The sequence below is a fragment of the Pelophylax lessonae genome (assembly GCF_965119305.1).
Source record: "Pelophylax lessonae genome assembly, chromosome: 1".
NCBI lineage: Eukaryota > Metazoa > Chordata > Amphibia > Anura > Ranidae > Pelophylax > Pelophylax lessonae.
Genome location: NC_138768.1, coordinates 734,375,671 through 734,392,667, shown reverse-complemented (window position 1 = coordinate 734,392,667; position 16,997 = coordinate 734,375,671). Strand labels below are relative to the sequence as shown.

Here is a 16,997-nt window from a genome sequence, read left to right as displayed (position 1 = left end):
ACAAAGAACAAAAAGAAAAAAGGGGGGCAATATTCCCTTCAGCAGCCTCACAATTCCCACTGCTATGGTCCAATGCCAAGCTGTTATGAACAGGCAAAACTCCTAGTGGTCATGGTGGCAGTGGGGTGATGGTGGGAGGAAGGGAGCAGCCCAGCATTAGGACATAGCAGTAAAAGCTGTCGCAGGTAGGTGCAAGCACCTCTAGTGATATTGGCAGAATCTCTTTAAGAAGGTGTGTGAGACTATAAACAGTGATGGTGAACCTTGGCACCCCAGATGTTTTGGAACCACATTTCCCATGGTGCTCAACTACACTGCAGAGTGCATGAGCATCATGGGAAATGTAGTTCCAAAACATCTGGGATGCCAAGGTTCACCTTCACTGCTATAAGAGGTCGTGTTTACCAGTAGGTGTAGCCACTTCTAGTGATATTGACAGAATCTCTTTAAGAAGTTGTGTGAGAGTATAAACTTCTTTCACATGGGCGGTGTGTGCCCGGGGTCTGTTCTGCTCAGCCGGGGATTGGCGGATGACAGCTTTGCCTCCACTCTGTGTGCAGAGACGGAGCTGTCAGATCCCCATTCTCCTCTATGGGGAGATCGGATGAGAATGGACCGCCTGTCCATTCTCATCCGATCCTATCCGAACCTCCAGACAGATGGAAAATGGGGTTTCCATTCGTCCAGATTTCACGGACAGGATTGGATAGCAGTGGGTGTCAGCGGAGCTCCATAGGGCTTCATGCAGCATCCGATCCGGTCCGCCTGAAAAACTAACAGGCGGATCGGAAAGGGGCCTAAGAGGTCATGCTCACCAGGTTTGCAAAATAGCCAAGTTTAATAACTTTACAAAACAGTCAAGTGTATGTATAATACCATTAGTGAGGTTTAACATATCAAATATACCGCAGGGGTAGATGGGAAACAATGATTACCATGATTCCTAGCATAAAAAACTTGCTGCTCCCTATAGTATAAAAATATAACTTTAGAATACTATTTTAAATGCTAATCTTCCGTATCAAATCTGTAGAAGCAGTAAAAACATAATTGCATCATGTGACAACAAATGTTGGCATTTAAAACATTGAGATTTAATTCTCAAGGTCAATATATTAAATGTCCAATTGAGGAGTTGCAGTGCACTTCTCTAGTTTATTCAATACGCAGGAAATACAAAGTAACAGCATGAAATAGCAACTTTTTCGAGCATCCCAAAAAGAGCATTAAAACGGTTATTTCATGCTGTTACTTTGTATCTCTTTCTAAAGCGTTGTCACGCTTTTGAGCTGCAAATACGGCTTCCTACAGATTGTGTGTAATTCATAATTTTTTTAAGAATTCATTGCTACTGTCACATAAAATAAAAATTCAACTCATTTAAAATAAAGTAGGTATATTTTTAGATTCAGGTAGACCTAGAAAGAAAAATCCTACTATCATTCAATATTCAACAAAATACAATGGAATTGGAGAGAGTTATTTTTAACAAAACGAACACCAATTGAAAAGCTCTACAGTTAAAGCTTTGTCCAGGAAGTGGCCTTTACTGACCTACATCTGCAGGCACATCTCCCTTCTTAGTTATTTTTGGCTCACTAGACGTTGTTAACCTCTTCCCAGCATGAAAGATTTCCAGCATTTACAAGGTCCATTCTTCCCTTCAGTTTAGGGAATTTCAGCGGTTCTTAAAATTACTTTTAATAAGGTCTCAAAAGATTTAAAAAAAAAAAGAATTTCTAGAATGAATGTCCAAGACCTTAGTCACTTCCTCCAAACTTCACAACTGTTTTCCACGAAGTCAAACTTTTAACCTAAGAGCCTGTTTCTTTAATGATTGGGTATAATTGTAGGAAATGAGTTTTTCTTCTCCCGCAGAGCTGGCAAGTATGTTCATTGACACACACACACAAACGACCACCTCTGTGTGTCACACTATCCTTTGTGTATGAGGAAGACATGGAGTAGACACAACAGAGGAAACGAAACCTGGACTACAGGTATTTGGCTGTGCTAGACGTTCCAAGGATCCAAGTATGCATCCGTTTCGTCAAATGAATTATTTGTATTAGAAATGTTTATTGTGTAGCAATTTTTGAAATGCTATCATTCAGTTCCTGGACCGAAACATTTATTTCTCACAGGATAGCAGCTTTCTTCTTTAACCTTGCCAAGTGTACAAGAGAAGAACTATTTAAAGAGAATACTGTACTGCGAAGTCTGCACAAGTTTTACAAAAGAAAAGACACGTTTTTTTCCCTAAATTTCTTTTTAAAGCCAGAAACTATATTACGTTTGTAGCTAGTTTATAAGGCTAACTCAGGGTCCATTCACACTAGCGCGACTGGTCAGGCGACTTGGTCGCCTAACAAGTCGCAGTGGGTCGCTAGCCATTGAATAGTACAGGACCCGTTCTAATAGGAGCGACACAAGTCGCTCCGACTTAGAAAAAGGGTCCTGTACTACTTTGGGGCGACCTGCATTGACTTCAATTATATCAAGCTTGCCATACAAATATAGATTTCTCTTGTACAATGTGGATTGAGAGATCTCCCCTGCAGGCTAACAGCCAGCACTCATTGCTGTCAAATCAGTAAATACATCTGACTGTATGTAGTCACTATTCCGCCAGAATCGCCTGCCTGGCTCCTTCGACAAAAGTCAATTTGTTAATATAGTTTTGTCAAGCCACGGTTAGAGCGAACCACAGCTCATATGTTGTCCAATTCAGCACAAACTAGTCTAATTTCAAGCCTTCCATGGCATTCTTAGGATTTAAAAGGCAAAATATTTAATGCTTTTAATTGATAAAACTCTGAGTAACAATGATACGTATCCGATTTCACAAGTCTTTTGTGGTACACAAAAGCCTAACTGTCCTGGTATCAATGAGACTCCCAATGTGGTTGTCAGGATGTATTTGTGTGTCACAATACCAGCCTGGATAAGTCACATTTGGCCCATAGATGGATAGTTGTAAAAAAGTATGAATCATATCTATACAGTTACTAAGATAAAAACAGAACTAACCAGGCTTTTTCAATAGGATTTAACTTTATTTATCTTTTAACAGTTTTTAATAGACATTAAATATTTGTGTGAGGATTTAGTAGGAACACGGCTAATACTTTTCAATTAAACGCAATACAAAATACATTTGATCATTTTAAAAGCGTCTATTTAGCATGTTTATGCCATACAACACCAACCTTCATAAAGTTGTGCATATTGGGGAAATCCTGCTGCCCGCAGCCAATCACATGCTTCCTTTGCTTCTATTTCTGCAAGAAAACAAAAAGAAAGAGACCCCCACTGTTAGCGATTTGCAGAGTAACAAGTTCTTTAGCACGACTCCTACTCTCTCTATAGAAACAGTATTAACATGCAAATGTGCTACAAGGGGGACATAGCTTTCTCCATTGTCATTCATGGTAGTTTCTCTTTTTAAACGGGGGATTACTTTTCACCATTTCCTTTATTAATTAAATCCCATTTTATACACGTGTCCTGTAACAGTGAACATCATTCAGTTTCTTTCAAAAGTCCGACAAATGCTTAAAGGCTTCATGAAAATCAGACTTTGTTGAGGATGTAGCTGTCAACAAGCATTAATAAAATGTTGCACGATCTTGTAATTAAATATTAAAGTATGACAAACCTTGTAATAACTGGAGGATTTACATTAAAGGCTTTAAACAAACAGTTTTAAACACCCAAGTAAGAGTACCAAGCTCGTTTATGAACTTTATAGGACAACACAAGGCTTAAAAAAAAATAAAAAAATAAATTGAAGTAGTGAATCATAGGCCAAGACACCCAATCATATTTTTTTTATTTTATTTAAAACCACCAATAGACATAAATGTGTGGTCAGCTGTGGAGTTTTAGCTTGAAAACTAAGCGGGCAGAGTGCCCAAATAAAAGTATGGCTCACTCCAGGAGCCATCTTTGGATATTAGGAAAGGTTAACTAGCCTCGATGTTCCCTCAGAAGTGGATAACCATCTGATGTCTACCTATCCGCACTGATGAAAGTGTTGCCTCATCCAGGCAAAGATGGTCAGAATAAGCAATTATCATGAATAGGTTTTTTTTTCTGTAATCAAAAACATTTTTAAAATTCGGTTAATATAGGGGCATACAATGGGTTTTATTTTCAGTCTATGATCAAGCTCTCTTGTACTGTACTTATTATACTGGGATCTGAGAATCAGAAGAACTACTGAATATTTCGAACGGTTCAAACAATTCACTTGTATGCATTTCAACTGTGTGCTCAGTTATTTGGATATAGTTCAGTTTTAAGGCATTCATATGCACTTTTTATAAAAAAAAAAAAAAAAAAAAGAAAAATTATAATATATATATATATATATATATATATATATATATATATATATATATATACACACACACACACACACACACACACACACACATACATATACATATATATATATATATATATACATACATATACACACACACACAATTTTGAGCCTTCCATGGCATTCTTAGGATTTAAAAGGCAAAATATTTATTGCTTTTAATTGATAAACTGAGTAACAATGATACGTATCCGATTTCACAAGTATATATATATATATATATATATATATATATATATATATATATATATATATATATATATACACACGCACACATACACACACACACATACACACACAGGTGTGTGCCAATGTATAGTGCAGGTAAACACACCACACATAGGTGCATGAATGTATTAAACACATGAGCTACAGTATTTTGTAACATTCCCCTTTTTTATTTTTACAATGAACAGTATAAAATGTAATTCTAAATGAGCCCTAAAGCAGTCTATACACTAGTAGAACTTAATTTGAACTTTTTAGCTTTAAGAACATTTGTTTTTCTAATTGTCAATTTGGCGTTTATTTTCAACCATAGTAAGGGGGAAAATTTGAAGGCGCAGGATTTTTCTCAAATGAACAAGAATTTCTAAAAGGGTATATGGTTTATGTTTGGGAATTTACATTCATTCTAAATTTGAATGCTTAAGCAAATACATTTTTGAAGCACTTTCAAATGACATTCATCAAGTCCTCAAATGTATTGAGAATTTTCAGGCAAACAATCGTTCAAAATCAAATAGAGCGTGGCCAGTTTAAAGCATCACTGGATAACACTGGATGCTTTTGAATGTCAAAGCAATATGCTGACATTTTAAAGTGGTTCCAAAGCCTAAACTTTTTTTTACCTTAATGCATTCCCTGCATTAAAGCGGAGATCTAGTCATTTTTGTGTTTATTAAAAGTCAGCAGTTACAAAAAGTGTAGCTGCTGACTTTAAATAAACACGCACTCACCTGTCCCATGATATAGTGATGCGGCCAGCGGTCTCTCCCGGTTCTCTCTGCGGCATCGGCATCACAAGTGTGGGCACCCAGCTGTGACTGCTTGCGGCTTCACAGCCGGGTGCGCACTGCGCATGTCGTGCTTTGCTTCCTTAGTGGCCGGGCAATCTTCTGGGACCTGTGAAGTGTCCCAGAAGATTGCAGGGAGTCGAGAAACTTCCGCTTCAGCAGCCTAGGTGGCCCGAGCGGAAGTGAAAGTGGGTACCTGTCAAATCTAGGTACCCGCCCCCCCCCCAAAAAAAAAAACAATGACATGCCAAATGTGGGGGCTCGAGAAGAGGAGGATCGAGGCTGCTCTGTGCAATTCCATTGCCATATGCCATGTTTATTTAAAAAAATAAATAAATAAAAACTAAAACTTTACAAGTATTTAAACAACTAAATGAGAAAAAATGCCTAAGCTGAGATTCTTAGCTTTCATGCCAAAGGCAAGGGTGATATTATGCCAGAGATAAGTTAAAAAAGGAATTCAATCTGTTGAATCATTGGAATGGAGGTCAAAGAGTTTTTCATTATTTGCTAGTTTGACAAAAATTGCCTGCTAGTATTTGAAAGCAATGTCATTTGAAATAAAAAGTGAAATATAGGACTCTCAGGAGCTAAACTACCAAGGCATGTAAAATATTATTACTGGTGCCTAAGGGACAATTCGCTCTTGAGAAAGTGCATCTAAATTCACGGTTCATTGTCGGCAATGGAGATATTTAAATACAGTGTGAGTGCTGTGGTGTATTCAGAATTGCCTGCAACATCATTCATTAGGTGTAGCAAGGAACTGAAAAGTACACAAATTACTCTAGAAAGCTGTGCATATTTTCAGCAAAAATGTGAATGGAAATTAAGCCTCATACACACGATGAGAATATCAGATGAATGATTTTTTTTTTTTGCAAACTAGTCTCATATTGAAAATAAAGTTACAAAAATTCTTGCACGACAGAATAAGACTTTGTAAGTGATTTATTGTGTAGTTTGTATTGTAATGTATTCTGAAGTTTCTGAGCTTGCCTGATCTTGGTCTTCTGATTTTTTGGACAAATACTGTACTGATTAAACAAAATTCGTACGTTCTGGTACCGTCTAAGACAAATTTTCACGTCTGTCCCTTTAGATCGTTTTGCATGAACTGCCATGCTTGGTTCTAGAAAGCTGTGTACTAACGATCAGATTATCTTACAATTGCTTCGGAAGCATTATTTTTCGTCCGACTTTCTGATTGTGTGTACTAGGCATTAAACTTCCATTGTCCTCCACCGAAGCAAATGTTGCTTGGCTGCTAGACTAGAGTGAGTTAAATAAGCAAATTAATTATATCAGGACCCCATTTAAAAACATACATTGAACAAAATCATAAAACGCAACACTTTTGTTTTTGCCCCCATTTTTCATGAGCTGAACTCAAAGATCTAAGACTTTTTATATGTATACAAAAGGCCTATTTCTCTCAAATATTGTTCCCAAATCTGGTTAAATCTGTGTTAGTGAGCACTTCTCCTTTGCCGAGATAATCCATCCACCTCACAAGTGTGGTATATCAAGATGCTGATTAGACAGCATGATTATTGCACAGGTGTGCCTTAGGCTGGCCACAATAAAAGGCCACTCTAAAATGTGCAGTTTTATAACACAGCACACTGCCACAGATGTCGCAAGTTTTGAGGGAGCATGCAATTGGCATGCTGACTGCAAGAATGTCCACCAGAGCTGTTGCCTGTGAATTGAATGTTCATTTTTCTACCATAAGCAGTCTCAGAAAGGCATTTTTAGAGAAGTTGGAAGTACATCTAACCGGCCAAACAAATGCAGATCACGTGTCACCACACCAGCCCAGGACCTCCACATCCAGCATCTTCACCTCCAAGATTGTCTGAAACCAGCCACCAGGACAGCTGCTGCAACAATCGGTTTGCATAACCAAAGAATTTCTGCACAAACTGTCAGAAACCGTCTCAGGGAAGCTCATCTGCATGATTGTTCTCCTCATCATAGTCTCGACCTGACTGCAGTTCATCGTCGTAACCGACTTGAGTGGGCAAATGCTTACATTCAATGGCATTCTGGCACTTTAGAGAGGTGTTCTCTTCACAGATGAATTTCAGTTTTCCCTGTACAGGGCAGATGGCAGACAGCGTGTATGGCGTTGTGTGGGTGAGCGGTTTGCTGATGTCAACGATGTGGATCGATTGGCCCATGGTGGCGGTGGGGTTATGGTATTGGCAGGCGTATGTTATAGACAACCAAACACAGGTGCATTTTATCCATGGAATTTTGAATGCACAGAGATACCATAACCAGATCCTGAGGCCCATTTTTGTGCCATTCATCCATGACCATCACCTCATTTTGAAGCATGATAATACATGGCCCCATGTTGTAAGGATCTGTCCACAATTCCTGGAAGCTGAAAACATCCCAGTTCTTGCATGGTCAACATACTCACCGGACATGTCACCCATTGAGCATGTTTGGGATGCTCTGGATCGGCGTATATGACAGCATGTTCCAGGTCCTGCCAATATCCAGCAACTTTGCACAGACATTGAAGAGGAGGACCAACAATCCACATGCCACAATCAACAATCTGATCAACTCTACGTGAAGGAGATGTGTTGTACTGCGTGAGGCAAATGGAGGTCACACCAGAAACTGACTGGTTTCGGACCCCCCCCCCCTTAATACAGTAAAACTGCACATTTTTGAGTGGCCTTTAATTGTGGCCAGCCTAAGGCATACCTGTGCAATACTCATGCTGTCTCATCAGCATCTTGATATGCCACACCTGTGAGGTGTATGGATTATCTCGGCAAAGAAGAAGTGCTCACTAAAGGCCCGTACACACGTACCGATCGTCGGCATACAAACGTCGGTGGACGAAGGATCTGCCGATTGTACGCGTGTTAGTATGGTGCCTCCGACAGATGTCTGCGCACAATCCGCGGACAAAAGTCTTTCGTGCAAACATGAAAATATTTGTATGCCGACACCAGAACGGACGATTGTTCGCCTGTCAGTACACAATTCGGCCGACAGACCGCAGATTTGCAAGACTGGGCATGCTCAGAAAATAGAAAACACAGGGAAAGTTAACCATTACATGACATCACTTCTGCAGTCGGCGGACAAAATTCTTGTGCTGTCCTTGTGCTGTCTTTGCACTTTTCAGCAGACACCGACATCCCGGGGAGAAAAGAGGAACATTTGTAAGCCGACCATCGGTACGTGTGTACGGGGCTTAACACAGATTTAGCCAGATTTGTGAATATTTGAGAGAAATAGGCCTTTGTACATAGAAAGAGTCTTATATCTTTGAGTCCGGTTATGATTTTGTTCAGTGGGAATACTCAAAGGGAGTTAGAGGATGCGCTGCGCCAGAATAACTTTCATGCAACATGAAGAAAGTTACAAAAAAAAAAAAGTGTTTTAAAGGCTTGTTCAGACTTTTGTTCCATCTATAACAAATTGAAGTATCATGATCCACTGATCATTTTGGAGGATACCTTGACTCTCCACATTTCTCATTTCTCTGTAGCTTTTCCCACCTACCATAGAAGTAAACAAACAAATGCTAGATGTCAACCTTGATGATAACAGACGGCATTGCATTCAGTACAATGTTCCTAGGTGTACCAACTTTAAAACCAAGTATTTGTTTTCTATTATAGTTTTCTTTTTTTTTTAGCATTAAAGAAAAAAAAAATCAGTTGAGGATAGTGTTCTGAAGGTAACACATTCAAATATCTGTCCTACCAATTTAATATATATATCAAATCTTCTTGGGAGGAATGTCTAAATCTGTGGATTTAAGCCAAGCCTGTGGTATGGGGTAAAGTAAATTTCTATTGAGTGAAATGAACACTGACTCTTTCACATTTTGCTTAATCAAGCAAGCAGGTGGTGAGCAATCAAATTCACAATGTTTATCCAGCCTTGACTACATTCAGTTTTCTTGATGGGCCAGAACAAAAAGACTTAATTAGACACAATTGACTAGACAATTTTACCACCTACTTGGTTAGGATACGATTACTGCCCAATGTATGCGGATGACACTTCACATTTTCCAGCACAATCATGTTCGGGGCTAAAGAAAAACCCTCAGACATTTGACCTTTAAAATCTAACACTTAAAATATTTAATAATGGGCAGGTCAAGGTCACCAAACTTGTAAGTCCAGGGAATGCTACAAAAGCAGAAATGCAGTCTTTCTAAACTGTCTAGTCCTAATTAGCCTGGTGGATTTGCACAGTACAGAAAGTGTTGTAGTATTAATCCCTGGTTAGGGGTTCCAGCTCTGCAGCCAAAATGATTTACACCTTGGACAAGTAATTAAAGAAAATGGAGGAGGAAGGGGCTTCTAAATAACAGACATGTATTTACAGATTTTCTGCCGTTTACTCCTGCCTCAGGTTAAAAAAAACACATGAGCAGTAGCACGTAGGACTGCTGCATGGGCACCACTATTGAAAACTGGCCCATTCTAGGAGTTACGACAAATGAATAGAAAAGACCCAGGAATTCCATTTAGGCAGTCTGTAGACGTACATGAAAAGAATTGTTCAATAAGAAAAATAGAAAAAAAATTTACAAGACAGAATTTCTTCATGGTTTACAGCCAACAGTGTAGTTGATAATGGACAAAAGCTCTGTTATTGTTACAAACAGGAAAAGATTTGAGCAGTTCCACCAGTTGGTCTCACATTCTTTTCTGCCACTACTGTACGGTCAGCCCACAATCAAATTGCTTTATTTTAACCAAGAATAGAATGGAGGAGATAGACACATTTATATTGATGAAGCTGATATAGTACAAGATCAATTATCAAAATCAAAGCTACTATCCATACTTGCTTTAGCTCCTGAATATTAAAATTATCTTTCGATATTTATTTAGGTACACAGTTTTCTTTAGCCCTGATAAGATAGAGCACCAAAATCATACCATATCAATATCCTAGTCATGAGCCATACAGAAATTCCTCCACATTTGATAAAACATTTTAGAATAGGCTACCCTACAGTAGGTTCTGCTTTTCACTTCAGACAAAAGGAAATTCTAGACCACAGAGCAGTTTTAAATATGTAAAGAATTACATAATTCTCTACTACAAGAGGTGGTTTCTGCGGGTAGTATGGTGGCTTTCAAGACTTACATCTCAAGGATCAGGACGTTAAGGGCTATGTGAGATGATTACGGCCACACACACCCACACAGGTTGAACTGGATGGACTATTGTCTTTATTCAACCTCACCTACTATGTAACTATGTAAGAATGCTTATGGTGGCTAGGACACATTTGTAGTGAATGTTTTTAAAAGTATATCAAGAAGCAAAAGGTTTATAGATGATGTAGTGGTGGCAAAGCAATTCCTGGCCCTGAGAATATCCGGCCTGCAAATCCTTACTTTGGATTTATATCTTCCAGATTGGAATGTGGCAGATAACATCTCATTGTGTGAACAGGAATTCTGGAAGATGCAGCTCGGTGCATGCAGCAGGAAATCGCTCACGTAATGTTGTATTGTAAAAAGCATGCAACAGGCACAGGAGAGGGAAGGAAACAGGAAATTTTTATTGGAAGCAGCCTTGTTTGTTAGCTGGGTTCACAAAGCTGCCCTGCTTGTTTCAATGAAGGTTAGCAGATCTCCTTTGTATACAGAGCTGGGAACCATTAGGCAATATCAAGCTACTTCCGTGGACTTTAGCATACAATTAATCTAAAGGATAAAACATTTAAGTATTTAATCAGTAAACAGCACTCCTCCCGGCCTCTAAAATATCAAAGTACTGCCTGGTGATGCAAGGGTTAATGAGAGCACTCACATCAAACAGATGGCCCTACAACCTTGGAACTCAGACATCCTCCTGGTCATCCTGGCTCCCAGGAACAGCAGGGGAAGATTTTCTTATCAGCACCTCTGGCTTATTTAGGGACATTGCCCTGCCAGCTGCTGTGAGGATGTGCAGATTCACTGCTGTGTAATATCAGTCTACCTTTCCAGGTGTTAAAGTTCTACTGCTAAAAGTGTCACCTTAAAACAAACTGAAATGTCAAACTGTAGAGAAACCCAATCTGTCAAAAACAAACTGCAAAAATGATTTCGAAGTTGAAGCTACATTTTGCTTTAATCAAAGAAAACAGTGCCTATTTTTAAAAATCCAATTAGGTCTATTGTTTTTTGTATATTTTCCAAAACTGGCCAAAGACGGATCAAAAACTCCTCCAGTTCAGAAGGGACCAGCTGAATTTCAATCAGTGTGTGGCTGTCCTTGTCCGACAGAATTTCGTTCGCAACCTCTGTTGAATGGACAAATTGGAAAACTATTGGCCAGTAGCAGCTGCAGCTTGTTAGTGTGGATGGAGGACTGATGCATATTTTCTCTTTTCTTGAATTTAATCTGGGTATTTCATTTTCCAAGACATGCTGGGAGGTTACTAAATTGACCCTAGTATGTATGCATGCAAGTTAAGGACCCTGGACTGAGGGCAGGGACTGATGTGAATGTATGCATGTGTAATGTGAGTATGTAAAGAGCTGTCAGCACTATATAAATGCCTTTAATGGAAAAAAAAATGGATGGCAAATCCTCTCTGCTGTGCAATACACTGCGCCAATGGATGCCAGAACTTTAGCTTATATTTTTAAGCTGGCCATACACAAACTGAAATTTAGCTGGTTCAGCAGGAAGTGGCTGAATTTCAATCCATGGATGGCCTTTTACATTCATGAGAAGTCAATCTATTGACTGACTTCTCATGAATCGGCTTGTTGGCAAATCTTCGCTTGATCAGAACATGCAGCCAATCAGCTGCAATGCTGATCAATGTATTCTGACAGCTGGGAAGGCTTGCTGTTAGAATACGATAACACTATGGGGGGGGGGATTCTTCCCACATCCACAACAAATGAGTGGTTGGGGGGGGGGATCAGTTCAGTCTTTCGTTTAGCTGGATCAACAAATAAAAACTGAAAACCATGTATGGTCTGCTGAAGGGGAATGTATGATGCATGATTAACTTTCCCTTTGGACAGCTGGTCAGATCAAATCAATTACCTATATTAGTACGTCCAATGTTTTCAATGTATCGGAGTAGGCTAACAAACTTGAAATGACAGAAAGAAAAAGTAAAGCACAATCACAGAATAAAGCAAGGTCTACATGTATCAAGAGGAAGTATGGCCGCTCCCCTGGTACACATGGGTTTGCCTTCACATTTTGTCCTGGTGACAAAGATGCTAACCCTTTCTGATTCTACCCAAATTTTAAAATAAGGTTTTGCTGAAATTCCGCTTTTGGTAAATTATTAGGTATACATCATTATAAAAAGACAAAACTACATTTTTCGCTATTACAGGTGGACTCCAGAACACAATTTTAAAAATGATGCTGAAAAAGTGTACATAAATGGAACATATTTTTTTTGCAGAACTCTGGACAAGTCAACTCTTCATGACCCCCACTGGAAATCACCCGATTCTAGGGATACAATTCTGCTTATGCATGCCTAGGATTGCTGATAATTTTACCCAATATGCTAGAAAGCCAATGTTTTCTTTCTGACATTTCCTCTTCGTTTCCTTCTGCTCCTTTGTACTTGAGCATACTTATGATGAGATTAGAGATTTCAATAAAAGGGGCTTTTGTACGCCTTTGAGAGTCAGATGTGCAGAGCCAGCTCCTGGAAGAGGAAGGCACACTCTAATAACACGATCCCTAGAAGGAGATGGCATGCCAGCCCTTTCACAGAAACGTGATGACAGTTGAAGAATTACTTCATTTGCATCAATGACTGCGGCTTTTGTACACAAAGCTGACATTTTCAAAAGCTACCCAGGCATGTAAAGCTTTCTAGCAAGACTGTACGTGTACAGTTGAAAGTAGACAACAAAATGAATGCTATACAGTCCAACGTGTAAGGAAGTTTGCATTCCACTGTATTACAGCTACTCAACACCATCTCTTACAATGGGAAGTGTCTGATGAACATTTGTAATTGCGTATAGAAAGCATCCAGGATAATATTATACAGGATTTATATAGCGCTAACAGTTTGCGCAGCGCTTAATATGAGGGAAGACAATACAATTCAATACAGGAGGAATTAGAGGGCCCTGCTCGTTAGCGCTTACATGCAATAAAACAACAGTAACCCATGTAACAACAAGAGTTCAAGACAACATTAAAATACTAGGGGTTACTGTTCTGTGCATTGCTGCAATACACTGTTAAGATGCCTAACATTTTGGAAAATACCTATATTAATTTTTATTTTTGTTACAAAAACTCAAAATACACTAAGCTCAATTCAATAAGATATAACTAGAATACTAAAATAAGCTATTTTATTGGTACTATAAGCTACTGTAAAATTAGTGTTTCGGCCCTTTCATACTTGGAGTCCATCAGACGAACTCCGTTTTTCTCAGCGGGGATGGATCCGCTGATTCCCCGCTGAGCAGGAGGATGACAGCTGTGTCTCCACGCTGTGTGCTGAGACAAACTGTCAGGTCCCCATGCACCTCTATGGGGGAATCGGATGGGAACGGACATCTGTCCGTTGTCATCCAATCCCATCCGATCCGCTGGACGGATGGAAAATAGGGTTGCCATCCTTCCAGATTTGACGGATCGGATGTCAGCGGACATGTCTCCGCTGACATCCGATGCCCCATAGAGATGCATGGGGTGACATCTCCCCAATTCATGCACGTTCCTCTATGTTTTGCAATACAAAAAAAAACAAAAAACTTTCTGTTCATTATTATACAGGATTTATATAGTGCCAACAGTCTGCACAGCGCTCTACAACATGAGGGCAAACAGACAGCCAGGAATGAACTCAGCTCCTAGGTTCTATTGGACTAGGTTTTCAGCCCTTTCCAAACTACTCGACTACTTCCACTCGAAGATGCATACAACAGAAACGTTAATTCTGTAGATGTAGGGCTGTTCCGAATTTCAGCCAAGGACAATAGGACTTTTTTTTTTTTTTCCCCCCCCATTACCAAAAGTAACAATTCTTCCAGTTGTATATTGAAGTTAAACGTTGGGCTTTGCATGTTCCTTTTACTTGTATCCAGCCATTTTATCCATTCAAACAACACTACTTCAGAATTCTCACAAACCACAACTTCCTGGTGAATTCACGGAGTTCTCCGAAATATTGGTTTAGCTCTTGAAATGGCTATCTGCCATTGAGCTGCTTTGGGAGAGACACAGACTGGAAATCTTTACTGACAAACCATTATAGACAACCAACTTCCTGGAGAAAAATTGACATGGGGGTAACTCAGCCATGCAAACACAATCTGGCCATCCTCTCTTGAGGGCAGAGGGCTTCAGGAACATTCTCTCCAGATGAATTCTCCAAAATGACTGACAGACTCTTGCCAAAAGCAAGACAAAACATTGGCAAAAAGACACCAAATGCAACATTCAATTACTGCCTAATTAACAACATTGCAAGCATCTCCCAGTAGGCATCCAATGAATAGCCAACACCATGCTCATTGTTAGCACTTTGTGACACTCTCTATACTCGATTACTAACACATTGATGCTTATACAGAAAACAAAAAAAAGCTAAGGCAGAAAACACAGGGATTTTTTCGACTCCTGTCACTTGGGTGAAAATGCTACTCTGCATATTTTACTGGCTTTGTCTGTATAAATAGAACTGGATCTTGCCATAAAATTTAGGTTCAGCTTACACTCCCCCTTCACAAATCTCCTACTACTAGTAGTTGTAAAATGTACCTGTGAAAAAAAAAAAAAAAAAATAGGGTTTATACTTCATTCCCATTTTTTGCCTGTGGCACCTAGGCAAGGATAACATTGCACTCCTCCTAGCTAAATCCCGGGAAATACAGAGCAGTTAAACCTCTTGAGAAGACTTTCTTGCAATGATCGGGTGTGTCTTCTCCTGAGATTTTGCTTGCTCTGCATTATCCAACGGTCTTCCTGGAAGAATTACAGGTATATTTTTCATCTACTAATAGTAAGTGACTTGTGAAGTGGGGTGGAGGTGCAGACAATTTGATTATACCTTGCATTTTACTTTATGGTCCACTCTAAAGCCTAGTGCACACTACTAACTTGTTTTTTTGTTTTGTTCAATCCCAAAAAAAAAAAAAACCTGACAGCTCAGGTCGGAGCTGCTGTACTAACAGTCAGAGCTTAGTATAGCAATCTCCACCGCGGAGCTATTGTGTTCTGGCAGGGGGACAGTCATTGGCTGAGAGCGCTTATTGGGAGCCAGTCGGCAGACCCTTTTCAGTCATGAGTTTCTATTAAACTGCCCGATGCCGGCCCACATTGGGCCATGTATACTGGGCTTAAAGCGAAGTTACGGCCTCAAATACCTTTTTTAACTAAAAATACCCCTATAATAGTAATCCATCGCCCTTTACAGAACCGCTATTCTCATACTTACAAGGTGTACGTGTATGTATTGGATTTTAGTCAAAATCTTACTTTTAAAAACGCTGTCTGGGCGCGGCCATCCTAGACGTGGGCATCTGAAGCCGCAGTGTAATCTGCTGTGTCCTTGGTGAATCCAGGGAGTGTTCTGGGAGTTCTTCCTGATTCCAGCCTCCTGGGAGAGATGACAAACCGCTCCCAGGATGCAATGCAAAGGCGGAAGTAAGGTCAGAGGGGGGAGGAGGAGGAGGTACAATCAAAAATGCCCTAAAAAGAAGGTAAGGGACCCCCGAAAAAAATTGAAAATGCCCAATTGTTGATCAGCATAGCGAGCACTCCAGGAATCACTAAAGTTGCAAAATAGGCTGGAACTCCACTTTAAGCTTGCAATAAACACGGTAGAGTAATTTAGCCAGTGCTATGTAGCCAGAAAACAGCCATAATGACCAGTATTGAGGCTATTGTGACTAACATGATCCCTTCAAAGCATACTAATGACCTAGGGCAGAGAGCGAGATCTGTTCAAATGATACTGAAAACCATTCAACCACTTGACCTTGGCAACAAATGGTTGGCCTGCTTTGCCTAACCACATGGTCAAACTGCTGTCATTTGCCAAGTATCACTTGTGATTTCAAAGTTTGCAGACAAAAACCTTTCAACCTGGATATAAAAATTATTAGGAATGCACCGAAATGAAAATTCTGGGCCAAAACAGAAACCGAAAATTCAGGATGCCCTTGGCCGAAAACGACTTTTTTCCCCCCAAATGATTTTAAAATAGTTTATTTGCATCCTCTGAATGCAAATAAACTTCTTCCAGGCCAGTCCCTAATGAAATCCAGTCCTTATTTCCTGATTAGTAATTACAATATAGATTTGAGCTTGCCACAAAAATGATGAAAGCAGGCTGTCACGGATAATATAATATACGGCGATAAGTCCCATTCAAAAACAGTTTCTGTAATTCACAGGCAATGCAATCAGTCAGAATTGAATTACAACCGGAATTGAACCCAAAATGTCCCATCTGCTAGCTCTTCCTGAGGCCTTCCTAACATGTTATTGAATATTCGACTGTCACTAAATGAAGTAATTTGCATGTATGCTCTACCTAACTGGTTTGTGGGTGGCACTCATCTGATGGAGCTGAAGCCTGATGTTTGACCATAAATGTATTC

General features: G+C 39.6%; 1 protein-coding gene across 3 annotated transcripts in view; it reads right to left on the bottom strand.

Annotated features, from left to right (window-relative positions):
- DLC1 (DLC1 Rho GTPase activating protein) overlaps window positions 1-16,997 on the bottom strand; it is a 665,949-nt gene that overhangs the window by 37,427 nt on the left and 611,525 nt on the right. For all 3 annotated transcript variants that reach the window (XM_082244040.1, XM_082244041.1, XM_082244042.1), the window contains one exon: window positions 3,210-3,281. In XM_082244040.1, coding sequence (XP_082100166.1) covers window positions 3,210-3,281 — 72 coding nt within the window. The remainder of the gene's footprint in view (window positions 1-3,209; window positions 3,282-16,997) is intronic.